The sequence below is a fragment of the Diadema antillarum genome, unplaced genomic scaffold (genome assembly GCF_040938485.1).
Source record: "Diadema antillarum isolate AM-2024a unplaced genomic scaffold, OU_Dant_1.0 seq00000082_RagTag, whole genome shotgun sequence".
Lineage (NCBI taxonomy): Eukaryota > Metazoa > Echinodermata > Echinoidea > Diadematoida > Diadematidae > Diadema > Diadema antillarum.
In genome coordinates this window covers 1,960,383-1,988,003 of record NW_027271175.1, presented here as the reverse complement: position 1 = coordinate 1,988,003, position 27,621 = coordinate 1,960,383, and the positions used below count along the sequence as shown (strand labels likewise).

Sequence of the window (27,621 nt, the reverse complement as noted above, 5' to 3'; positions counted from 1 at the left end):
TTTCACATTATTTTCAGTCCTCACGCAAGATCAGTGAGTGCGACTTTATGTTCGTTTTGAGGTGCACGGTCACATATGGTCTGTAAACAATGCTGTGTATATACATTACACAGACACAGAGAATTACTCACAAAGGGCAAGGTGCTACATAAGCACTTGCCCGATTGCTTGGGGCAAGTGTTTTAAAAGAAATGAGAAAAAATGCTTGCCAGTATATAGCACGCAGAAAGTTTTTGAAGCCATCTTTTTTTCTTTTTTTAAAAATATTTTCCCCTTCAAGTCAACCATACAGAAGCCCAAAGATGATGACATTTTAGTGATGCAACACACTTAAATTTCATTTCAACAACTTTCCAGTACTTTTATGTGAAGAAGCTCCAAAGCAGTGCAATACCGAACCAAGTTTGTTACTATAATGCGTGTGAATCAACATGTGGTGTTTATTCAAACGATTGTGTTTTATCAAGCCCATGACTTACAAGTGATATCATTATGCTATATTTTTTTACTTTCTTTGCGGGCAAGTAAAATTCATTTCTGGGCAAGTGTTCTACAACAACTAGAAAATCTGCTTGCCCGACCAGGCAAGCGGTAAAAAAAAAGAAGTTATCAGGATACAATATAATATGTTATAATAAACATAAGTGAGTCATGTTGTGTGTAGGTCCTACATAATTATACTAAATAGGTATATTGCTCTTGATTGATGTGGCCAGTCAGATTGCCATACGTGACATATCTTGAAGAAATGTGTGAGATGCAGCTATACTTAACTCGGCCTCGATGATCTCTGAACACAAGACCAACACCTGGCACTGGTGTGTGGTCAAAAGAATTCACGCTTGATTGACGTCCATTTTTGATAGATGGCCACAGTGCATGAGAATAAACTATAAAATGTTTGTTTCGTTTTGGTTTTCCAGTAGGACATTTTTTTTTTTTTTCAGATGCAGCATATTGACCTTTCTACACAGGTGGCTAAAACAACCAATTTGAGTGTATGAGGTATCCACTTTTAATTAAGTAATCAGAAAAAGGCAGATTGTGGCTGATGTTGATGACTGCTATTGCTGACTTGGAACTTGGAACAACTGCAGCATTTCGGAGCCCTGTACAAGGGATGGGATAACTGAAAAATGAAAACAATGACATGATTAAGAAATAATCAAATGTCACATTTAATCTATACATTTACACAATCTGAATCAGCAGTATAAAAAATATAAATCCAAAAATATGTCATGCATAAGACATTCTTGCACTTTCTGAGGTGTAATACAACCTATACATCTTTCTTTGCTGCTGTTTTAGGCTTCTTGTAGAAGCACTTGTGCATTAATTTGGCAGGAAATGTGCAAAAATATTTTATTCTTATCAACAGAGTCATCAACAAATTATTCTGTCTACAATCAATGGATTCGGTATCATAGCATTAATACACTACACATCAGTAATGCTTCGAGAAGACCTTTATCATCTAACATTCATTGAAAAAATCATCAGGGCCAGCCGAATCATGCTTTCATCATCATTGCATGAACGCCCAGTAATTCTCACATACTCTTGAGTTTTAACAAACTCTTGTATTGAGGACTTAAACATTTGACAAGGAAATATAATTGCTTATAATATCGCCCATTTAAACACTGTCTGCATTTCAACTTGTAAAGATGAACGTCTCTTTAGGAGGAGGTAAATGACAAATTCTTTTTCATATGATTCGAGGAGGGAACCCATTAAAACTTTCAGTTTCATGTAGCCAATTCTGAATGACACCCTTGCACTGCCAAAACACTCCTGCTCTCGAACAGGTCCATTAATTACCCACAGAGTAACCTATCTCCCAAGTATCCTATTATTCTTGAATTCTATGCATCATTGCAAGCTCTTCATAAGACCCACATGAAGAGTTAAGGGTAGCACTTCTTTCGGTTGTAATTGATTGCAAATGAATATATACATAGGCATATGAGTAGACATATATATGTATAAACAGAAAAAATATACAAGACAGTAAACAACTAAATGTAAATCCAGAGGATTACCTCCTTATGAATCATGATGATAGTTGCTATTCTCCAGTATCAGACATATCCTGTAAAGATGAAACAAAAATCAGAGAAAGTAATTGTGCCATTGCCCATACAAATACACAAAGGACTACATTGTTCTTCCATGTTTTTCTTGCCTTACAGTGACTGTGAAAAGGGTTAGAATACCCCTATACCCATGCCACTCACCCCCCTCCCCCCCCCCCCCCCCTTGCCCACTACACACAGACATACAAACAGACACAAAAAATAAGAGCCATACTAGCATACAAGGAAAATTCAACCCGTTCCTTACGGGAACGTGGTATACCAGGTTCCCGTGGGAGCAACTGATATATGGGAACCTGGTATACCAGGTTCCCAAGATGAAGACAAGAGTGCCTGCTTTTGTGGCTTAAATTAATGTTTCTTTGTGTTATAAAGTCCCCCAAAATGGGTTTGATGAAAAGATTAGAGTTTATTCGATCAGCACTTGTTCTTTTTCTGTTGGAAGAACTCGTATATCACAGTATTTTCTACCTTTGTTCTGATTTAGTTTGCCCCCACTCTGCTACAAAACTCGTATCAACATATACATTAGCGATTAAACTTAAAGCTGATCACAGTAGATATCTGTGTTCGCTGACCCCAGTCATCGCATTCTGGTGCCTGATTTGTGCAGAACAAAAGAGTCTGTGGGCCCATCAGCGCACGCTCTATTCATGTATTCCTATTGTTCAAGAGCACATGTCATGCAGTTGACCGTGAGGAGGGATGCATGCACCGCTTGACTGCTTTCGCACAGGTGGATTTACCAACCTGTCCATTCTCTGTCGATGGGCAAAAAGAATCTCGTTTGGGGACATTGAAGGTATTTTATAGAGAATTGCGGAAGGAACGGGTGAATATTACAGACTTTGAAAAATCAACTTAAAAAGCAAGGCTTTCAAGCATATCATGTACTCATTAAAGGGACTTGGATATATATATCTAAGTTGATATCTCATGACAAACATGAATACTTTTGAGGTGTGAATTTTCTTCAATTTGTCTCCCTCTAACAAATGAAATTTGTAAGATTGCAACTCTCTAACAAATGAAATTTGTAAGATCACAACTGTTAGAGGGAAACAAATTGAAGAAAATTCACACCTCGACCTTCACCCCTCTACTTAATATTTTCTTGCTTTCATGAATACTTTTATGCACCAATCTCATACCAAGTAAATTATCTACTGATTAATTTTGTATATATCCTTCTATGTGTTTGTCTATTAGAAGGGATTTCAGAGAAAATTTCTATTACCCCATTCTGTACAGGAACCTGGTGGTCTGTGCATTAAGTCTATGGGGATTTCAGAATTCAGTATGGAACGGGTTAATTGTATTTTTTTTTTAAAGAAAAAAGAGAAGGAAGAAATGTCTTGTTGAGGGTCAACTTCCTTCTTCCAGACATAGAAATTAATTAATGTCATTATTCACACTTCATACTGCCTCATACTTACTTCGTAAGGATTGTCATCAACCATTTGGTACTTCTTTTTGCGATAAAAGTAGCGCTTCTGAAGGAAGTACAGTACACAGATGTCACACATGATGCTTGCCTGTGAGAGAGAAGAAGGAGACATCCCTAACAACCAATAATCACAAATGGATGCCAGTGTGCAAAACATCTTTTACTATCACCCTTGCCCTTCTCACCACAACAAATTTCTTCTTTAAATCTACAGACTACTTGTTATCCTGCTGTAGCTTGGTATCTTTGTGGTAAACATAGCACATATCGTAGTATTCTGTAGGGTTACAAATCACAAGAATACCTTTTTTATTGTAGATAATCCAACATACTCTTGAAAAAATGCCAGCCATGACAAGTGCATGACAGAACAGAAAAATGAAACTGTCAAAAGGTGTTCATTCGTCGGCGGTCATCTGAACCCTCGCATATCCCGATTTTCGGTCAAATTTTTCGATTTTTCGATTTTCAGTTATTTTGATAGTGGACATTCCATTATATACGTAATGTGATATTTTCAGTTCTTAATTTGATGTACTTTTTGTGTAATTACAAAGAGATTTTTCTCCTCCCCACCACTAGAGGGCGGACTCTACAATGGAGTCAGTGATTTCATGGGGGCCGCCATATACCACTTAGTAATGGCGGACTTTGCGTAATACATTTCTACAGCGCGTATTACGTGAACTTCTGAACTTTTACGCGAGTACGCACTTGATTTTGGCTGCTCCTCGGTTGCTCGTTTGCTAGCGTGTTAGCACGAGGGGTGAGCCTACCGCCTCCTTGTCATCCAATGCTCCCCTTGCGCTCACAAAACAATGGTACAGGGTGTATGAAGACCATGCACTCTAGCAGTCACTGGGGAAAATCTCTTTGTGTAATTATCATTTTCATAGAGACTTGTCATTTCATTTTGTTCATTTCCTCATAAGCGCATGGGTTAAAGCCAGCGATAAGCTAAACCGTGGTATATCGGGCGCATTGACTTTGCGCGTAATATTTTAGTGATATACGACGGTTCGGTGACCACAAGTACTGTACACGCAGTCAACAAAAAAGTACATGGTAAATGACAACAGTCTTGGCAAACCGAAAAAACATACATGTAGCTTTCTTGCAATTTCTTCTCCAATTCCTAACAATACAATTTCACAAAAACATCACACGTTAGAGCGAAGATTAAAGTCTCACATATTACAGAAATAATTGGAAATGCCATACATAAAAGTGTAGCAATCATGACTAAAATGTGGGTGAACTTCAAACGTGAATATCTGGAAATATCATTCTTAAGTGAAAATTGCATATAGGACGGTTCAGATGACTGCCGACGAATTGATGAGGAGGCAGATAAGAATGGAGAACAACATGGATAACAAGGTCAGTACTAAGAAGCATTAAGATATATCAACCAGTACTAGTTAATAGGGTGCAAGTGATGGACTTTACTGCGAACAGGCCTAAAAGTCCTTTTGTTTTTTACATTGTCCAATTCCAAAAGTCTGTGCTTGTGCCAAACAGAAAGGACAATGTGCACCCTTGACCATACTCACAAAACTCACCAGGGATAGCAGGGCGAGGCCAGAGGCGATGTTCAGAATGAGGGGCACGACATCAAACTTTCCCGCCTCCCCCGTGACAATGACTTGGAAGAGGATGCCGTACGCCTTGGTCAGGGTCCTGTACTCCACTCCGTCCTCTTTGTAATTATTGGAGAACCTGGTGGCAACAAATGTGTAACATCGAGATGATGTTATAGACTATGGTTGTGTGATGAAGTTATTGACTATAGTAGTGTGACGATGATGATATTGCTGGTGAAACTAATGAGAATGGTGATGAAGATGAGAAACCCCTGGATGTCAAGTGGTATAGTGGGGGGTAATGGTTGTGGTGAAAGACATGCTGAAAGTGACCAATATATTGGGCAAACAGGACTGCCAGCATTAAATACGGTACATCAAAATCAGGGTGATTCCAATAAGCTATGATGACCCAGGATAATTGTGTGCTATATGGATCTTGGCAGGTGAAAAATGAAAATGAATCCCAAAACAGGGTGGCGTTTTTATTTAAACATTCTTTTGTCAAGGTCAGAAGAGAGCAGTTTAGTTTTCAGGAATACACCTGAAGAACCAGGAAGACAGGCAGGTCTGGGAGAATGATGTTAAAGATGGTGGTGTTCAAGATGGCAATGATGATGATGATGATTATGATGATGTTGATGACTGGTGTCAATGTAGATCGTGGTAAAACTGCAGAGATAATGGTGATGATTGATGGTGATGGAGGTGATGAAGATGATAATGATAATAAAGATGATAATGATGATGATGATGATGATGCTGATAATGCTGATGATGATGATTATGTTGGTGACTGTGGTATCAATGTAGATCTTGGTACACTGCAGAGATGATGGTGATGATGGATGGTGATGGAGGTAATGAAGAAGAAAAAGATGATAATGATGATGATGATGATGATATTCAAGGATGAAGGATGATGCTGATGCTACTGAAAATGGTGATGAAAATGGTGTGGGTGCATGGTGGTGGTGGTGGGGGTGGGGGTACTGCTTCTGCTCATTGGTGGTGATGATAGTTACATTATTGAGAACAAAATCAAAACTGACCTGAAGTTATATCCAGGAGCGATGAGGGCATTTTTGTTGTCCAGTCTTTTGAACGTGTATACCGGACGACAGTTATCCAAGCTGTAGTCTAAGTTGCAGTCCCATCTGATGAGTATTCCCACAACTGCACCCTAATCACATATGAAAGAACAAACACCACTTCAATACATTAGTAAAAAGCAACATGCCAATTCTCCAAAGAACACTGCATTTGGAAAACACTCTTAGAGTTTTCTACACAAATAGATGATGTAAGACAACAATTTAGAAATGTGAAGAGCATGGGTTTTAAATGATATCTATATACACCACATGTTTCATAAGAATGCAAAAAGAAAAAGTATGAAAGGGGAGTCTCATATCTAATCTATCTTGTTGGCATAAAAATCATCAAGAGGTGGCTAACCAGGGCTCGACATTAGTGGTGGCACAGTGGTCTCGGGCCACTAAAAGTTGGTGTCAGGCCACCAAATTTATCTTTTAAGTGGCCTGAACAGGCAATTAAGATTCAAAGTGGATTGTTACTTTTGCTTTGATTTCAGGCCACAAAAAAAAAAAAAAAAAAATCAAGATTTTGGTGGCCAAAATGGGCCACCAGACAAAAAATTTAGTGTTTCTTTAATTCAATTTACAGGAAATCACAACAGTCAACTGAATCACTGCATCTATTGTAAATATGAATAATAACACAAAAGAACGAAAGAGTTGTACAATGCAACTCGCATGCAAATGGGAATAGATGTCTTCACACTTATCAAGGTCACTACCCTTTGTATTTGGGTTAACAGCTGTTTCATCTAAAAGTTTATGTGTATGGTTATGCATGACACAGAAGAATTAATTGTTCCTCCAGTGCTGATGAAAAAAAAAAATCAATAATGCACTTTTTGTTCACTCCATGCAAAATTGGCCCCCAAATCATGCTTCCCTATATACTTGAGATGTCCATTCAGCATTGCTGTTTGTGTTTTTCCTTCCGTCCATCTCTATGACTGGGTTTATTTGATTTCTGAATTGTGGAGGCATACTATCTTGCGGAATTTCAGTGGAATATCAGTGGATTATCAGTGTGAAAATAGTACCTGCACTGTCTCAATTGCAGGACTTGGACTCAACAAGTGAGCAACTGAACTAACTGTTTCCTTCAGTTGAATCAAGATACAAGTTTCATTATCTTGTATGGACAGCATGTGAATTTGTTTTCTTCAGACAACACATATCTTGACTTTACACAGGCAGACTGGGAAAACCAATGTCACGTTACTTTCTTCCAGTGCCAAACAAGTAATGTCATTGACAAGACTTGTTGGAATGTTCTACAAAAAGTACCGGTAACACGCTTTTCGCAAGGCTGATTCTTGCCGTAATGGGAGTTCTCTAGGGGATCTCATCATGGCAGCAAATGTCTATTAAGGAGTTTTTAAGTCAGTTAATACTCTGGAGTAGTGCGCATTCATGCGAGACCTTGTGCAACAACAACAACAACAACAACAAAGTTTGAATATTTCCTCAAGAAGGGATAAACACCCCTCTGCAACATGTCAAGATTTCATCGCTATGCTCGCAAAGTGATGATGGCATTCAAGCTGGTGAGCCTCATGCTGCATGGCTTCCTACCTCTGGCAGTAGGTGAGTTCAATAATCACATTCTATATTCGAAGGGACTACATCTGGATGCTGCGACCAGAGTTCACAAAGGCAGTTTAACTCTACTCCTTAGATTATGCACATTTTAGTAGCAAAAATGCACATGGCATTTCAACCGTACAGAGATGTAACGACAACACCTAGAGACTCGTCCATGGGCAAAGTATGCCTACTGGCACTTTACACTTGGTTTTTATAGTCTGTGGATCAAATTCAAACCAAGGATTTCATGCAAACTCCTTTTGTGACTTTGGGCCTTTGATGTTTCTCTTTTGTGAGATGTGTTTGAATGAGTGATTGATCATGTGCACAAGAGTTGTGCCAACAGCACTTCTTACGACATCTTCTTTGGGTGATCAAAACCCTTTCATAACCAACTGAAAGGAATCCTAAATCAAGAGAATCTACTTGTGTTTGCCTAGCATTTCATCATCCATCTGTCTTTCCTCAACCATGACAACTTTCTTATGACTTGCATAGTCTTTTATGGAATTTAACAATTACACAATGACAAAGATCTTATCTTGACAAAGATATGCCCCTTGTCAAAAGCATGCATCTGAAAATCACACAGATGACAATGTCGAATGAAATATCATTCTGTCCCCTTAAAAGAAACCTGTACTGACATTTTCTACTTGTCTGATAATTCTAATCTACATTTTTTGATGCTTACAACTGGAAAGAGAGGGTTCTAAAACTCAGGATAAGCCTGTAATGATTTTTTGAAAAAAATGAAAACGAGCAAGCCAAGGAACGATCCACACAATTTGGCATACGTCACAGGTGCCAACCTCCGACTTAAGCAAAACGAACTAGAAAGGTTCTACACATGTCAATTTACAGATGAAATCTCACACGAAGTACTGCAAAAACTGTTATTTAGTAAAATTGCAATATGGAGCTGAAATAAACATGTTAAACAATATTTATTAATTTTTAAAAGGAATCTCTTCAAAAGCTTTTTATTTAGATCAAATTTGTGGGGAATATTCCAGATATGCAAAATGAAATTGGCATCATTGTCCGAACGTGCTGCCCATAGAAAACTATGTGTAAAAAAAGTAACGTTGCACTAACTATGCATTGATGATGAGCGATAATGGTTCGACATCACAGTTCAAACTATCTAACGAAGACGAGGACTGAGTGATTCTTAAAATCTAAATCCAAAAAATAGTCAACGGCAATCACGGTTTACGCCTAGTTAGAAGAAAACGGCATTCAGTACATATAGACTCTAGACTAGAACTAGGACTAGGACTAGTGAGCAGTCAAGGACCGAGAAGATTCTACTCGCCGCTCCGTCGACAGCTGTACGTGCACAGCGCTAATAATAGGCACAGCGTAAACGTTTCGTATGCAATACATACCCCGAATACCCAGACGAAAGTCCAGACTCCAAGGTCTAGCGTTGCCGCTAGAGGCCCTTGTGCTGCAGGCCCTGTTGTTTCTGTGCTGAATTTTGCAGGTAAGGTATCTGCTTTATGGATTTTCAATGTTTTTGTGGTCGAGATAAATCTCATGGTGGTCGTATTAACACCAAGGACTAACTTAGATCTAGTTTTAGTAGGACCCATACCTCGGAAGAGTGGCCCGACCACGTAAATACAAACAGTACCACCGCTTCGCGATCCAAGCGCTGGTGTAGGCATAGTGCTAGAGTACTTCCGTATCCATGTAGATATCTCAAAATTCACCCAACCAAATTGCACCAAAATCACAAGAAGTATTTTATGACTCATGTCCACTTGCTCACGCTAATTGGAACCAAATCGCAAGTTGAGAAGCGTAAGTGAAGTTGTCGACTTTCTTGTCGTCGCTAAAAACAATCTGCTCTGTACGACTAAACAAGAGCGATCGCGGCGTAGTAGCCCTACTTGCCTGCGCACGCACAGACTGAAGTTAGCCATCTAATATCATGAGACAAATCTTTCAAGTAATAGGGAGCAAGAAATCAATTTATAAATCATTTGAGCTAAGTTGAATGAAAAATAAAGTTCGTAAATCACACAAATCACTAAAATCATGACATTTTTTAATTTAGTTCCCGCGTAAATTCCCCGTTCGCACAGCACTAGTCGGCTAACTTCAGTTCTAGATTGTGCATATCGCGTTTACCAAGATCTCTCGCGAAGTGTGAGGTTTTATTTAGTGACAACTTGAAATTCGGCGTCAATATTGATACTTCTCGATTACTGATTTCGTTCAAATATAATACGGTATTTTGAAATATGCTTAGAAGTATATCCTGTAATTTTGGTGCGATTTGGTTCAGCGAAATTTGAGACAGCTGCATGGATAGGACAGTACACAAGTGCCGCCTGCTAGCTAAATTGGGCCTAAGCGTTGTCTGCTACTCGGCAGGATTTAACGCACGCGTATGCGAGGGCTTGTAATCAGTGAAACATTTGGCACCTGTGACATCACGACATCCGGGCTCGTCAGCTCATTAGCATAATTCTCGCCCAAAAATTTCCATTTTCAACATGAAACAAGGAAAAGTAGAAATTACGCGGTGCGTAATATATGTCCCCGCCGGAAGTAGCATTTTGTAGCAAAATGTGCAATATAGGTAAAAAATCAAGGTCAAAGGTCAAAGAAGTCAAAGGTAAAAATTCTGTGTAAAAGTTTTGAAGCCCTCACCTAGTGCCATCACATAAAGCAAACGGAATCGAAATCGGGTTAGAAATGGCGAAGGAGTAGCATTTTATAGCCAATGTACAATGCAGGTCAAAAATCAAGGTCAAAGGTCAAAGAAGGCAAAGGTCAAAATTCTGTGTAAAGTTTTGAAGCCCTCACCTAGTGCCATCACATAAAGCAAACGGAATCGAAATCAGGTTAGAAATGGCGAAGCATAGGAGTAGCATTTTGTAGCCAATGTACAATACAGGTCAAAAATCAAGGTCAAAGGTCAAAGAAGGCAAAGGTCAAAATTCTGTGTAGAAGTTTTGAAGCCCTCACCTAGTGCCATCACATAAAGCAAACGGAATCGAAATCGGGTTAGAAATGGCGAAGGAGTAGCATTTTGTAGCAAAATGTACAATATAGGTCAAAAATCAAGGTCAAAGGTCAAAGAAGGCAAAGGTCAAAATTCTGTGTAGAAGTTTTGAAGCCCTCACCTAGTGCCATCACATAAAGCAAACGGAATCGAAATCGGGTTAGAAATGGCGAAGGAGTAGCATTTTGTAGCAAAATGTACAATGTAGGTCAAAAATCAAGGTCAAAGGTCAAAGAAGGCAAAGGTCAAAATTCTGTGTAGAAGTTTTGAAGCCCTCACCTAGTGCCATCACATAAAGCAAACGGAATCGAAATCGGGTTAGAAATGGCGAAGGAGTAGCATTTTGTAGCAAAATGTACAATATAGGTCAAAAATCAAGGTCAAAGGTCAAAGAAGTCAAAGGTCAAAATTCTGTGTAGAAGTTTTGAAGCCCTCACCTAGTGCCATCATATAAAGCAAACGGAATCGAAATCGGGTTAGAAATGGCGAAGGAGTAGCATTTTGTAGCAAAATGTACAATATAGGTCAAAGGTCAAGGTCAAAGGTCACAACTGAAATTCTGTGTAGAAGTTTCAAAGCTCCCATGTAGTGCTATCATATAAAGCAAACAGAATCAAAATTGGCTCATAAATGACAGAGAAGTAGCAAATTGAAGATTTTGATCACACACGGACGCACACACGGACACACGGACACACGGACACACGGACGGACGGACGGACAGACGGACGGACACACGGACACACACACGTACGGAGCCCGTTTCATAGTCCCCTGCTCGAACTCGTTCGGCGGGGACAATTACGGACTAAATCGTTATGAAATTTTGATTCTGTTTGCACCGCTGGGTCTTTTAGAATTAAAAGAACAACATATAAAAAAATAAAAAACCGGTACAATGCCCTTTTAACAGAAATCATATGGGCTTTGTTTCATTGTTTATCAGTCTTTTCCATTCCTGTTGGATTGTACAAGTATCACAATGGCTACCAGTCAAACCTGTTTTAACTGCCACATTTCACACTTCACTTGAAGACAGGATTGACTTGATATGATATTCATACGAGCAATCTCGTTGCAATCAACATTGGTATCCCCAAAATCTGCATCACTGGACTAAAGAAAATCAGCAAAGGAGGATAATTCTTTCAAATTAATCAAACAGAAGAAAATGAAAGCTTACAGTGTGCAAATCATCATTGCTCCTGTTTTGTGTATGTAAACACTAAGAAAATGGTAGTGCAATACAGTGTTCACTGCAAAACTTGTGCTCCAGCTCTGCCAAGTATCTTGATCAAGTATTAAAGGTCGACATTGTATCCTGTATTTGTTACCACACAAACACTCATTCATGGTATTTATTGATTTGACATCACAAATCTAATGCATCTATCCAAATTTTTGCTCCATATTACTTAAAAAGTAACAAATGACTCATACCCAACAACTCATAGGGCTGAGCACATGTAGATATATAGCGATATATTTTTGCAAATTTCACTGTTGTTTTCATCTTTTAATGTTTGAATACTAACTTTGTTGTACTGCTGAGGGATACATACCTTATAAGCTAATGAGTTAAAGTCAGCGCCAATATCGTTGGCTATCGTCCCAAGAGGAAAGACAGGACAGAATGGATGATCCTTCTTGTCGTAATGGCAGTTCTTCAGGTAGGTACTGTTGCTACTCTCCAAGATATTGCGTCTTTTTCAAACATTAGCGAGAGACAGAGAATGAGAGAAAGAGACAATAAAATAGAGAGCAATAGGTAGACAGAGTGAGAGAGAGGAAATATAGACATCATGGTATTAAAAGAGAGAAAAGCCGAGACAAAAAAATGTCAAATGACAAACCCAATGTAAATTAATGATTGCTTGTGTTGAGTCGTTTTCATTGCAACTGGTTGACAAATTGCCCTACATTGATATAAATACACACAAAATTAATTGATGTTTTAAAAGTAGTAGCCATGATAAAAAAAAATCAAAAAAAAAAATCATGGGCATACATACTCTGGCAGGATTCGATCATGGCTACTTCTAAAACACTGATTGATTTATTTGGTGCGTTTTTATGTCGATGTAGGGCAATTTGTCAACCAGTTGCAATAAAAACAACTTGATGCAAGAATTTGATTCATTTGAATAAATATGCAGTACTTTAACTGCATGCTATAAGGATTAGAACCAGCACTGGCTGTTGGGCGGAAGCTTGATTGACCAGTGGATACATCATATTAAGGCATTTGTCCAGTACTCGGGAGACTGTAGGTTCAAATCCTGCTTGAGTATGCATGCCCATGATTTTTTGTCTTATCATGGCAACTAATAAAACGCTAATTAATTCAGCACATAACCAGTTGCGACAATAACAAGTATTAGATATCAAATAATACTCGATAGCGAAAGCCTCTCCATGACACAAGATATACCATCTACTCTTGCACCAAAACTGATCTGAAGCCAGCGGGCATAAAATCACACATGGACTGAGTCAGGGATTAATATGAGTCTAGAATGCCATAATGAAGGGAAGGCGAAGCTCATTTGAAAGCATGCTGATCTCTCTTCAGCAGCTGCAAAGGTGGTATACAGTCACAAAAGATTTGACTGATTATGATGTGAAATCAATGCCTACTGTATAAAAGAAATGTTAACTCAACTCTGAAAACATAGCGGGTATCGTCAATTCAGATTAAGGCCAATGCCATAACTTCTTGGAGGCTTTCTGGTATCGAGTGCAGATACTGAAAATGACATCTGCATGGTACTGACCCTTATAATTCTGAAAATACAGATTATAGAAGTGCATAAACTTGCAAAGCCGGTTATCACCCAAGTTCTTGGATAAACTCACTTTGAAGCATTGAATTTTGGGAACTGGATGCTGTTCTTGATTAACACAGTAAAGTTTACAGCTGCCATTAGGATTGCCGTGTTGTTTCTGCAAAATACAATGATAATATGAAAACATGCATGGTAGTCAGTACATAAAAGCCTGCACATCCTAGACATGGGTCCTAGTTTTCTTTTTCTTTTCTTTTTGTACCATAATAACCAAATTCCACATGCATAATGTCACATACTAACCCTATTTCTTGAGAAGAAATCTACAAGCTTAAACGTGTAATCGTCTATTAATGGAATCTTGACTTACTGGTTTGACTATTTTGTCACAAGAAATGAAAATAATTCAATGAGTAACATCATGACACTTCGGATGAGACCCAATCATTTCACTTGCCATCACTGATATCATCTGTCATTCAAAGTTAATTCCATTCCATTGAAAATCGTATAATGCTATTCAAATATATTTGTCTTATTTTAATCAAACTTCTCCTCAATCTTCAGTTTTGTTAATGATACTCGTCAACTTGAACATATTGTAGACTTCTCCTATAAAGGGATGGTATACGTTTGGTTGAGATGGGGAAGAAGAGCATATTCAAAAAGGAATTCACAGTTAATTGATGAAAATCGGCTATAAAATGGCCAAGATATCCAAAAACAAAGTAAAACAAGGAAAAGTAGAAATTACGCGGTGCATAATATATGTCCCCGCCGGAAGTAGCATTTTGTAACAAAATGTACAATACAGGTAAAAAAATCAAGGTCAAAGGTCAAAGAAGTCAAAGGTCAAAATTCTGTGTAGATGTGTTGAAGCCCTCACCTAGTGCCATCACATAAAGCAAACGGAATCGAAATCGGGTTAGAAATGGCGAAGGAGTAGCATTTTGTAGCAAAATGTACAATATAGGTCAAAGGTCAAGGTCAAAGGTCAAAGAAGTCAAAGGTCAAAATTCTGTGTAGAAGCTTTGAAGCCCTCACCTAGTGCCATCACATAAAGCAAACGGAATCGAAATCGGGTTAGAAATGGCGAAGGAGTAGCATTTTGTAGCAAAATGTACAATATAGGTCAAAAAATCAAGGTCAAAGGTCAAAGAAGTCAAAGGTCAAAATTCTGTGTAGAAGTTTTGAAGCCCTCACCTAGTGCCATCACATAAAGCAAACGGAATCGAAATCGGGTTAGAAATGGCGAAGGAGTAGCATTTTGTAGCCAAATGTACAATACAGGTCAAAAATCAAGGTCAAAGGTCAAAGAAGTCAAAGGTCAAAATTCTGTGAAGAAGTTTTGAAGCCCTCACCTAGTGCCATCACATAAAGCAAACGGAATCGAAATCGGGTTAGAAATGGCGAAGGAGTAGCATTTTGTAGCCAAATGTACAATACAGGTCAAAAATCAAGGTCAAAGGTCAAAGAAGTCAAAGGTCAAAATTCTGTGTAGAAGTTTTGAAGCCCTCACCTAGTGCCATCACATAAAGCAAACGGAATCGAAATCGGGTTAGAAATGGCGAAGGAGTAGCATTTTGTAGCAAAATGTACAATATAGGTCAAAGGTCAAGGTCAAAGGTCACGACTGAAATTCTGTGTAGAACTTTCAAAGCTCCCATGTAGTGCTATCATATAGAGCAAACAGAATCAAAATTGGCTCATAAATGACAGAGAAGTAGCAAATTGAAGATTTTGATCACACACGGACGCACACACACGGACGGACACACGGACGGACGGACGGACGGACACACGGACACACACACGTACGGAGCCCGTTTCATAGTCCCCTGCTCGAACTCGTTCGGCGGGGACAAACAATGTGGTCCTAATAAACGGTAGCTCCGAACCTTTTATTAGGACCTCTTTGTTTTTTAAATAGACATCTAAGTCTTTTCCACACAAAAAAAAATCATCAAATAAACTTTGAATTCCTCATAGAATTGTATGCTCTTTAATATTTCAGAAATGGTTCCTCATTATCTTACAAACTAGATATATCGCTACACCGACTGATATGCCTCCGCCATAATGCATGCTTCTCCTAATAGGTCTATAGTACAATGTCTTGACAATGTGTGATGACAGTTTCAAATAATTGGCAAAATATTAAAATGACAGGTTTGACACAAATGTGCTGAATGTTCACTTTCCTAGAACTAGGTTCAATTGGATGAATGATTAAAATGTCAGAGTGCAGGTATTTGGGGAACTGATGATTTTTACTTGACTTTTGACCCTTTTATAAGTTTATGCATTGAGTAATTTTTCAAGGTATTGAGAAAAAGTATAATTTCAGTATCAAATGGGAAAATAGCATTATCTAAACCTGGCCTTTGACCTTTGACCTCACAGTTCCAAAGAGAATCACTGTTAGGTTGAACATGCATAAATATGTAAGTTTCATGATGATACCTCGAGTTACTTTTGAGATATGGAGGAAAAAGTGCAATTCAGCACTTTCACTTGACCTTTGACCTTTTGACCTTTGACCTTTTGGCAAGAAACTTCCCACAGAATATATATTGGGTAATACATGTATACATCAAGTTTTAAAAAAAAAACCTTCATTCATTGCATAAATATAAGGAAAGTAGTGATATCTTGAGGAGTTGACCTTGACCTTTGACCCATGACCCCCAACTTCCCTAGATAATCACTGCCCATCGGTACAAGCATATATACTAAGTTCCATGAAGATACCTTGAACCATTTGCGAGATATGGAGAAAAACATGAAGTTTCAATTTTTTTTCACAAAATAACCTGTGACCTTTGACCTTTGACCCTGTGACCCTAAAATCCACACAAAGTATTATCCCCCAAGGATATACCCTCATACCAAGTTTGATGTAAAGCCACCACACGGTTCTTGAGATATCGACAAAAACAAAACGGGACGGACGGACGTACGGACGGACGTACGGACGGACAGACGGACGGACGGACGACCCGAAAACATAATGCCTCCGGCCACTTCGTTGCAGAGGGATAAAAAGTTGGAAACCTGAAGCCCAATCTCAACCAAAACTACACCATCCTTTCAAGTTAACCTATATTGGAAGAGAGGAAAATATTAGGCCATTGCTCCATCATCTTGAAATCAGTTACCGAGCTAGGGCAAGAGGCGAAATAATGTCCAAATGTAAGTCAGAAAGTACAAACATACAGTAGATTTGAGAAGGGTTAAAGGTCATTACCTGTCATCTTAAACAATAAGCACTGTGAATACTTACACTGGTATCTCGTCAAATTCTGTCGGGCACCAAGCCTTGATCTGACAAGTCGTGGTCACGTCGCCATCCGGGTATGTGTAGTTAACGCATTTCCCCGTTCTCACACCTTGCAGAGTTAAAAACAAAGAAAACAGAGGATGTGAAAAGGGACAAGCGCACCGACTAAAACAAAAAATGACGATAAAAGTGAGCACCCTCTAATGTGGGTGTAAGAGAAGCATAATACAAAACCTATGCACCGAAGTTAAGTTGCAAGATTCACACCATTCATCAAAGTATCAGTTTTTATGTGCACCTTTCATAATTTGAACATTACGCAATATTTCTGTTAAATCTTAAAGGTACAGTTTACCTTTGGAGCAATGATTTTTTGAAATGTCCGAGATATCACATTTGATGCATATGTGTAGGTCAGTTTTATCACAAAACATCCTACCATGTAAAAATTTTGAAAAAAAAGCCTTAGATGTAAGGAGATATCACTATTTTTCTCAATAAACCATAACTGTGGACGATTTAGTCTACAAACACTTTCATTGTAACTATTGTTCACTTTTTGTATGTTTACCGATTCAAATTTTTACATTGGTTGTATCCCTAACCCACATTTTAGAACTAGTTTAAAGCACTTTAAGCTGGGTTTTTGTTTCATCTGCAAATGGTAAATTATGCCTTTAACTGAAAATGAGACCCTGGTACATTGTATCTATCAGACAAACATCTGGGAATCAATTGGCGGAAATGAATGCGCACAGGCAGAAGTCCGTTCCTGGACGTGTTTTATCATAATTATTTCTATTCTCACAGATCATAAACCAGCATCATGCCGTACTAACTGGTACAGATTAATCAAAGCATCATAATCAATCTCTCCATCTATCTACATAATACAATATATGTTTGTCAATCAATCTATCCATCTGCCTTCTGTCTATCCCTCTATATATAACACTTGTATCCATATATAACACTTGTATCCATCCATATATATATACATATCTATCTTTCTATCACTATCTATCTATCTATCTATCCATCTATCAATTTATCTATATAGTATCTTTCTGTTTTGGACAACAGCTCACTTTTAATGTTGTACACATAACAAGAGACCCGCGGGTCTAGCGCTCACCTGAGTATCGCAAGTTCACCTTTCACGCAGTCACTAATCTAAATTATTCACAGCTCTACCAAAATTTGACCAGGCATTCTCAAGTAGAAGATGAAAATGTACAATAAGGGCCAAAATTTTTTAAGATTCCTTAATTTGGGGGGATTGGGGGCCCCTGGGGCCCTCTGGGTGGGGCATGGTGCTCATTTTGATAAATTGAGATCCTGACCCCCTAGGGATGCTACTTGCCAAGTTTGACGAAAATCCATCATGAGGTTTTCAGGAAGAAGATGAAAATGTACAATTCAGGTCCCCATTTGAACCTTCCCAACCACCCCCCCCCCCCCCCCCCCCATCCCTGACCCCAAGAGGGGCACCCCTGGGTCTCCTATGAACAAACTTGAAACTACAGTCATTAATGTACTCACTCATAGTATTATCTTAGCTCTATAACTTCTGATTCTAGAGAAGATTTTTAAAGATTCCTTCATTTTGGGGGTGTGGGCCCCCCTGGGGCCCCCTGGGTGGGGCATGGTGCCCATTTTAACAAATTGAGATCCTAACCCCTTAGGGATGCTACCTGCCAAGTTTGGTGAAAATGGGTCATGGGGTTCTCAAGAAGAAGATAAAAATGTACAATTTAGGCCCTATTACAATGTGTAGGACCCCTCCTCACCCCCCTCCCCTGGGTCCCAAGGGGGGTACCCCTGATTCTGCCATGAACAAACTTGAAACTACAGTCATTAATGGACTAACTCATAGTATTAACTTAGCTCTATCACTTCTGGTTCTAGAGAAGAAGATTTTTACAGATTCCTTAATTTTGGGGGGTTTGGGCCCCCTGGGGGCCCCCTGGGTGGGGCATGGTGCCCATTTTAACAAATTGAGTTCCTAACCCCCTAGGGATGCTACCTGCCAAGTTTGATGAAAATCGGTCTTGGGGTTTTCAAGAAGAAGATGAAAATGTATAAAGTTTACGCACGACGCACGACGCACGACGGACGCCGGACGAAGGGCGATCGCAATAGCTCACTTGAGCCTTTGGCTCAGGTGAGCTAAAAATCACTTTCTACCAGTGGACCTAATTTTCAGAAGATATTACAACTAGAGAGAAATGGCATTCCAGACATTTGAGGCAATGTTGTACTGTACACTATGAACACCTATGAGGAAGAAAGGAAGAAAAAAAAACTATTGAGTTTAGAAAATCAATTCATGAGTAGTTCAGTTCCAAGCATGAACAGGGAAGAAGCCCCTTTGGCATGTTCTGAAACTGATACAGCACACAAGTCACTTCTCAAATATAAAAAAGAAAGAATGGCACTTAAAGGACAAGTTCACCTTCATAAACATAAGGATTGAGAGAATGCAACAATATTAGTAGAACACATCAGTGAAAGTTTGAGGAAAATTGGACAATCGATTCAAAAGTTATGAATTTTTAAAATTTTTGTGTTAGAACCGCTGGATGAGGAGACTACTACAGCTTATGAGTCATATGCGTACAACAGTATGAAGAAAATGTAAAGAAAATTCAACATATTTTCACTTTTTTCGCATAATAAAAGAGCACTTGACTTGCCTCTTTCTAAAGGCACGGGGAATAATATTACCCATAACATATGTCGGTAACGAGTCAGGGGAATGTGTACTTTTTTCAGAAGATGAAATTTTGTGAAATTCTCTTTATATTTTCCTTATATTGTTGTACGCATGTGACATCTAAGTTATTCATACACTACAGTAGTCTTCTCATCCAGCGGTTACTGCACAAAAACTTCAAAAATTCATAACTTTTGAACGGATTGTCCGATTTTCCTCAAACTTTCAATGATGTGTTCTTCTAATATTGCTACATTCTCTCAATCCTTATGTTTATGAAGGTGAACTTGTCCTTTAACTTATTTGACATAAATAAGTATACTTCAGAGGGAGAGAGAGAGAGAGAGAGAGAAGATGTAATACAATAGATGTGGTGTATACTAAACCTAGTTCTTACAGGGAATGGGTTTAATGAGCATTAATTTCATCACTGATGGGTTTATAGCACTCTATGCAAATCAAAACCACCTCAATGGAAGTCAATGAGGAAGTCCATATGTAGGCCCTATAGTCTGGATCATTTTAATATTGACCAAGTATTTTTAACTTTAAAGAACAAGTTCACCTTAATATACATGCGGACTGGGTGAGTGCAGCAATATCAGCGGAACACATCAGTGAAAGTTTGAGGAATATCACACAATTTGTTTAAGAATTATGAATTCATTTTTAAAGTATCTGCCCAGTCACTGCTGGATGAGAAGACTACTATAGTTTATGATGTCACATGTGTACAATGATACAATGAAAATATTTATAGAATTTCACAGACTATCACAAAATTTCAACTGTTGAAAGTATTCTCTTGACTTGTTGCTGACATACATAGTGTATGTTACGGGTAACATTATTCTCTCTGCCTTCTACAAGATGCAGGTGAAGTCAAGTGCTCTTTTATTATGCAAGAAAAGTGAATATACATTGACTATTCTTTAAATTTTCTTATAATATTCTACGTATGTGATATCACAAGCTGTAGTAATCTTCTCATCCGGCAATGATGGCACTGAAACTTTAAAAATTCATAACTTTTGAACAGATTCTCTGATTTTTGTCAATCTTTCACTGATGTATTCTACTTATACTGCTACATTCTTTCAATCCATGTGTAGATTAAAGGTGAACCTGTCCTTTCAGACAGATAAAATGTAAATTGATCACCGTGACTGAGACATTGGGACACTGGTATAGTAGATTAGACTGATGACTCTCAAAAAGAGGTCCCAAGATCAAACCCTGCCAAGTGCTTATTTCTTCAGACAACATTACTCTTCTCTTGATATCCCTCTTGACCTACTTGTACATTCCCTGGTAACGTGGCAATGCTGGGGTAAAGATAATTGTATGGCCCTTGAGATGAGCAAAGGCAACACTGAAGAGGCAATATTTGGTAAATACAGTGCACTACCATTATAACAAACATGGTTATAACAAAATTTTGACTACAAGGAAGTAGAAAATTTTCAGGTTCCCAAATTATCCTGTCAGACGCTTTATTCACTTTATTTATTTGGCTAAAACAAAACTTTGATATAATGAAAGAAAACTGCCAGTCCCTATAAGAAAGGCTGTGAAAGACTGTTACAATGGGAGTCACCCGTAAGACCATATCAATATTATACATACTACTCAGGTTCTCATAAAAAAAGGATTCAGTATCAAATAGAAGGGTATTACAAAGACGGGAAAAGAAAACAACAGAAGTTTCTGAAAGCCCAAGGCATACCATTTCCATTGACCATTGGTTCTCCTGCTGGACAGTCACTGTCATCACTACAAACAGCATTGGGAATATCAGGATCCTTGAGAAGGAGGGAGAGAGAGAGGGGGGGCATTTTATATTGTTTTATTGTGTACAGATAGGATGCTCCTTTCTAGATTATAATTAGTTTTGCTTTCATACACGCTATCCAACACATCAATTTCTTTTGAATAGTTTTATTGCTTTCACATGAAACTGATGCAACGCTGACATTAAACATGATATTTAGGATATTGAGGAAAGTAACCAAATGCTCTAGATGTATTTCACTCTGATCAGCACTTCTCCTTCTTCTTCCTGTTCAATACAGTCCACCTTTGGTGTATTGTCACACTATTAATGGGCACTTAATTTAATGGGCAACTTTGAAAAACAGCAAGAAAGAAAGTGCACTTGTATTTAAATGCAAGGTGAAAGCACATTATGCAAGTTTTCAATGAAAGTTGGTCATAATGAAACTCTTGATACTACCTTACTACCTTAAGTGTCTGTGAAGACCTGACAAAGGCTTTATCATCTCACATGCCATATTTGCAAGAAGCTAGATCTACTCACATAGAGCTTCAACTGTCTGATGAATTACAGTTTTTACACTTTCCGAAGATTGTGTGTAATTCACCCTGTTACACATAGATAGGCACCAAAATTGAGTGTGCTTGGGGTCAGAAAAACAATTATCTCACAATGCAAAATGGGTGACAACAGCATAACTTCATGTCACATCAGACTGTATGATGCCTCCCATTCAAATTCCATTTCCTACGTTTACTACTTTCAGAATCGTGAATGTTGAAAAATAGTGAAAAAACAAAAACAAGGAGGCCTGACTGAAAGAAGCACTGAAAACAGACTGAAAATTTAAATCAAATGACTTGTGAACTGTAATACCCCAGACCCTAGAATGCACATTAGAATTTCTTTAACTTTGTAATCTGTCACTGGCAGACAATATCCTGGTGAACATCAGAACGATCATTTCACAACTAAAATTCACCTTGAAATTTCCTCTTCCTGATTTTCACTTTGTTATGATCTTTATTTGCTCTGTCCCTCTCAGTATCATAAAAGGAGTTTAGAATTTACTAGGAAAAGTGTCTGAGCAACTAAATGTGTGTCCAGAACTATAAAAAGCATCTCATGGTCTCATATTCACATCATTATTAAAGTGACATATCAAACACTTCATCTATGACAATCTAAATTCCTTGACAGGCACATCTCTTCCGGAAGGAAACTCATTTGTGCCAATCCCACAGATGAATTGGAAACACAATTCTACTGCTCTTCTTGATTGTCAGAGTCATTAAAACTCATCAGTAAGAAGTAGGATTAAAGGACAAGTCCACCTTCATAGACATGTGGATTGAATGAATGCAGCAATATTAGTAGAACATATCAGCGAAAGTTTGAGGACAGTCGGACAATCCGTTCAAAAGTTATGACTTTTTAAAGTTTCTGCTCAGTCAATGCTGGATGAGAAGACTTCTACAGCTTGCGATGTCATATGTGTAGAGCGATATAAAGAAAATATAAAGAAAATTCAACGTATTGTCACTTTTCTCGCATAATAAAAGAACGCTTGACTTGCCTCTTTCAGAAGGCAAGGGGAATAATATCATCCTTGACATACATCAGTGACAAGTCAAGGAAATATGCTCATTTTTCAAAAAATAAATTTTTGTGAGATTCTTTTTATTTTCCTTGACATCATACACTGTAGTAGTCTTTTCATCCAGCAGTGACTGCCCAAATACTTTAAAAATTCATAACTTTTGAACGGATTGTCAGATTTTCCCCAAACTTTCACTGATATGTTCCGACTAATAATGCTGCATTCACTCAATCCACATGTATATGAAGGTGGACTTGTCCTTTAATGAGGGGCTTTTAATCACAATCACTGACTTGATTCTTACCTCTGGACATTCTCCCTTCTGCTGGTCAGGGGTGATGATCATGTTGGTCATGACAAAGAATGCATTGGTTTGCTGGACATGGAGAACACCAACGAATAAAAAAATAAAGAGAAAGATTGTATGATTATGTTAGCACACTAATACTTTTCAGTTTAAAAAATAGATTCAAAATACTTTAAGCTATTTCTTTGAAGCAGAAGGTCACAATGTTTATTTGCCCAAGCAATAAAACCTAACATTGTAAAATAGGAAATCTTTACACAAGTAGCTTTCCATACTCCAGATGAGATGATTATTTTGCTTTTTTTTTTCAATTAGTCTAGAAATTAAAATATGAAATAGTATTACATACATTGAGTAAACAATTTTATGTGTTTTTATTTTGTGCTAATTTCATGTCAAGTGCAATGTGAGAGCATTTTCACCCAACGAAAATTTCAACTTTTCAGTACGTTAACCCGTTGAGGATGGGCTAATTTTGCTACAAGATGCATTTCCCATAGACACTTGCCTGAGTATACTCGGGACTCATCCTCAACAGGTTAACACCAAAATCTCCTGCATGATATTACAAACAATGATCCTCATTATGATGAATTCCTGATACAGGCCAGAAGGTGCAGACAAGTACAGAAAATGGTGACCATGTAGCACTTAAAAATTATATGAGAGTGTTATTGCCCAGTACTTACCCCGTTTAAATGTTTCTAGCTTTCCATCTCTTTAAAGAATAGCACTCCAAATGTCATTAAACTCGTTAGTACAACTATCATCTCGTGAGATACTGATCATTGTACTTCCTTGATTGCGTCAGGCACATTGAACTTTACCCCTCTCAGGACCAATAGCCTATAAAATCCCATTGACTTTGTATACAAACATGTTGCTGATTCAATATGACTTAAAAAGTTGACCTACGGGTAATACATGTACTTTGAATAATTTTTGTAATCTCAAACTGTGTATTTAACCACTACCAGCAGTCATAAACATTGGTATATTACTTTAGAGGGTTCCCGATTTTTCTGTTTGTTTACTGTATATAACATACACTCAACTTGCCTAATTATTTTGCAAACTGGGACTTCCAAACAATCTCCCAGGTGGTTAAATTCACAATCAAGGAGTACAGTGATGCAGAGAAACTGTTTTATATACATGCATATGTCGCATTTATGTTGAGATCAGATTTGATAATTTCGCAAAAAATAAAAACCTCATGAAATATACGGCATAATATCACTCTTTCTACCTTTAAAGAAAAAAAAAAAAAGAATAGGTACTGAACAAAGACTATGTGTGGATCGAGCTACAGACAGACTGCACACATGGGCCCTAAAAAGGAAAGGAACTAACCTGTGGTGGAATGACGTAGTCTGACACATCCCATATCCTGTTATATGGGGTGGTGTCTTTGACATTGAGATTGGGGTCATCTGTGATGTTAGTGTATGCCACGCCCTTCAGTTTACAGGTGACTGCACTGACCACATCGTCAGTGGATTGGTATCCCTTCTTGTACACAAGAACCCACCTAATGAGAAAGAGATGGGTATACCAAGCCATACATGTACATAAACTTTTTTTTTTTCAGTCAAGACTCACTATGGAAAGGTTGACTGCAGTCAACAAATAAAAGCTCTATCATCATTGATAGTGTTTCCTGTATGTTCACATCCATGCAAGTCTAATTAGGAAACAAACAAAAAATGTTTATATTACATTTAAGACCCTTTTGATATGAGATTATAACATTTATAACAATTGCACCCAATTGTACCCTATTGCTACCCAATTGCAACCCAATTGCAACCCAAACAAAAATGATGACAAGAAATTAATTTGTAAAGGCAATACTGGGAATAAAACAGATTACAGAATGGGTAAGACGAGAAATGGCTTTTAATAAATGTAAATGAACAACTACTGATGGACAAAAAGAATTTTCCAGTTTGGGCCATATTTTGAAAAAAAAAAGAAAAGAAAAATACTTAGTATATACCCTTCTAGCATCACATGTTCCTTGTTATACATGTATAATTTGGTCCAAATTCCTTACATGGTAAGCCCTGTAAGGGTCATATTTGATTGTTTGAGTGCTATAAATTTTGCCCACTATCCATTTTGACCTTCCACTAACATGCCCTATTATCATTCTGAGGAAAATCCTTTGAAATATGTTTGCCTAGCATTAATTACACGTATCCCAATTTCTTGCTCAAGGGTCATGCCAAAAACTTGGCATTGTGGCTGCAATATTAAGGATTTTTTTTTCAAGCTTTCACAGTAATAATATTGAACTGGGACTATGACTCCACAGAGAAACAATGGTAGGCGATGGTAGGCACAATAGTGAGGGTTTGTGATTTGGGTCAGGAAGGGAGGTGTGGATTTGGTTAATGACTAGATTTGTTTACGATTCAGATTGTCTAGCTAAGATTGCAATCCATCCGACCACTGTGTACACAGTGATACCACTCACATGATGTCACATGTATCAAAAAAATCACACTATGGAGGAAGCACATAATGTAATCTATCAGCATAGTACAGAAATCTAACCCCCAGGCGCTCCATTGTACAGTTATACTACAGCCTGAATGCTTCGCATTCAGGCTGGGCTCAGTGTAGAAATCCACATACAATAGACATACAGCCTTACAGGCTGTAAAGGTTCTTAGAGCAGGCAATATTTAGGAATGCCTCTGATATCAAACACGTTACTAAGTTCAGACTTTTGATATTTAATTTTGGACAACAACTGGAAGCCTGGTGATGCCCTGATGCCTGATTGACAACCCCAAAATGCTTTGAGGTACATAGGCCTACAAGCATATTTTATACTGCTTGTAAGTTGTATGTCACATATTGTGGATGAAGTTTATTCTTAGATAATCTTATTGATTTAAAGACTATAAAATCTATGTTTTGACACATTTTGGGGAAAGACTTCCATATACATGTACCCCCACTATTATACACCTACATTGTATTAGCTTCCTCTGTTCAAGTCCACATTTCCCTAGGACACCGAGATCAATGTTACCCTAACTCTAACCCTAACCTAAACCCTAATCCTAAACTGAGTAAACTCTAATCCTAATCCCAAATTGTCAAAGCCACCTTAACTTATTCATGTTACTTATACATATAGCGGGGGGTACATATGGAAGTCTTGCCCATTTTGGCCCCACCATGAAAATTTAGAAAGTGTAGAAGTAGCTCAATTGCAAATGAATCATTATCCATGAGTCTCAGCTCGTTTAATATTAAATTCTGGTCACAGCTTTGAGGTTCGAACTTCTTCTAGATGCTATTCTAAGAGTAAGACATGATTCTTCTATTCTGATTCTCATATTCTCATTAAATAGTGAGTCTCCTGTTCCCTGAACCAGAGACATGGCCAGCCATTTTTAATTCAGGGTTAGGGATTTGGAACTGGGAATGTGAGATAAATATGACACTATGTATCACGGCATGCCAAAAAGAAATGGGTAGCGTTTCGTTTCGACATTCTGCATCAATCAACAACTGTGACATAAACCACAATCAAATTTACTTTATGACATAATTAGGTCTTCTTACCCGATGATATAGCCAATGATGGCAAGTTGCAGGATCCTGTTGATGAGCCCAACTTTTTTACTCTTGATGTGAACTATCTTCGGGGTGTCATACTCCAGCGTCGCCGACAGCGCGGCGGAACAAAACGCCTGGAATTTGGAGCCGACCCCACTCGAAGAGTTGTGCTGTATGTCGATGACGTCTGCCATTGGGTATCTCAGTTCGTGTCGTTTAGAGCGAGAAAATAAAGGAAACAACAAATGAAAACTGGTCAAGATAGCTGACCTGTGCTCGAGAAAACCAGTAAAATTTCGAAAATTGTGTTTTCACTACTACCAAAACCTCGGTCACGCCAGAAAGTCGAACGCTTTTTTAAGTTCTATATGTTCGCTAGCCAGCTGCTGGCACGTGTGTCGCGTACCCGAGAAACCGGCCAAGGTTTCGCGCTGATCGCCGCGCTGGTGTTGGGGCGCGGGCTCTTCGGGCCGCGTCGAGGCAGAGCTTTCGTTTACTGGTATAGGGCTGTACTCTGGCTACAGCAGAGATCATGTGACGTGAAGAAGGCGTGTTAAAGGTCAGGTGACATAGTGCGGTGCGGAACTCGTGCTACCACCGGCTGCAACTTGGGCCTGATCTCCGGACTACAATTCGAGAGCCTGAGTTCCAGCTGCATCACTATGATAATAATTAAAGACTCAGTTCATTCCCAAAAGGTGCCAATCCACTTTTGATTGTGAAGAGAAAAACCTGGATTTATATTTCACATGC

The 27,621-nt window shown here is 38.3% G+C and overlaps 1 protein-coding gene across 1 annotated transcript; it reads right to left on the bottom strand.

The window, feature by feature from the left end:
- Window positions 1-249: 249 nt before the first annotated feature.
- Window positions 250-27,255, bottom strand: LOC139726253 (P2X purinoceptor 4-like). The gene is made up of 12 exons (XM_071637319.1): window positions 26,875-27,255; window positions 24,646-24,823; window positions 23,290-23,361; window positions 21,338-21,413; window positions 16,899-17,004; window positions 13,686-13,772; window positions 12,392-12,533; window positions 6,182-6,312; window positions 5,109-5,265; window positions 3,536-3,634; window positions 2,046-2,095; window positions 250-1,129 (listed from the first exon to the last, which is right to left on the bottom strand). Exons 1-11 carry the CDS (start codon window positions 27,060-27,062, stop codon window positions 2,072-2,074), a joined length of 1,260 nt encoding a protein of 419 aa, XP_071493420.1. The 5' UTR covers window positions 27,063-27,255; the 3' UTR covers window positions 250-1,129; window positions 2,046-2,071.
- Window positions 27,256-27,621: the final 366 nt, after the last annotated feature.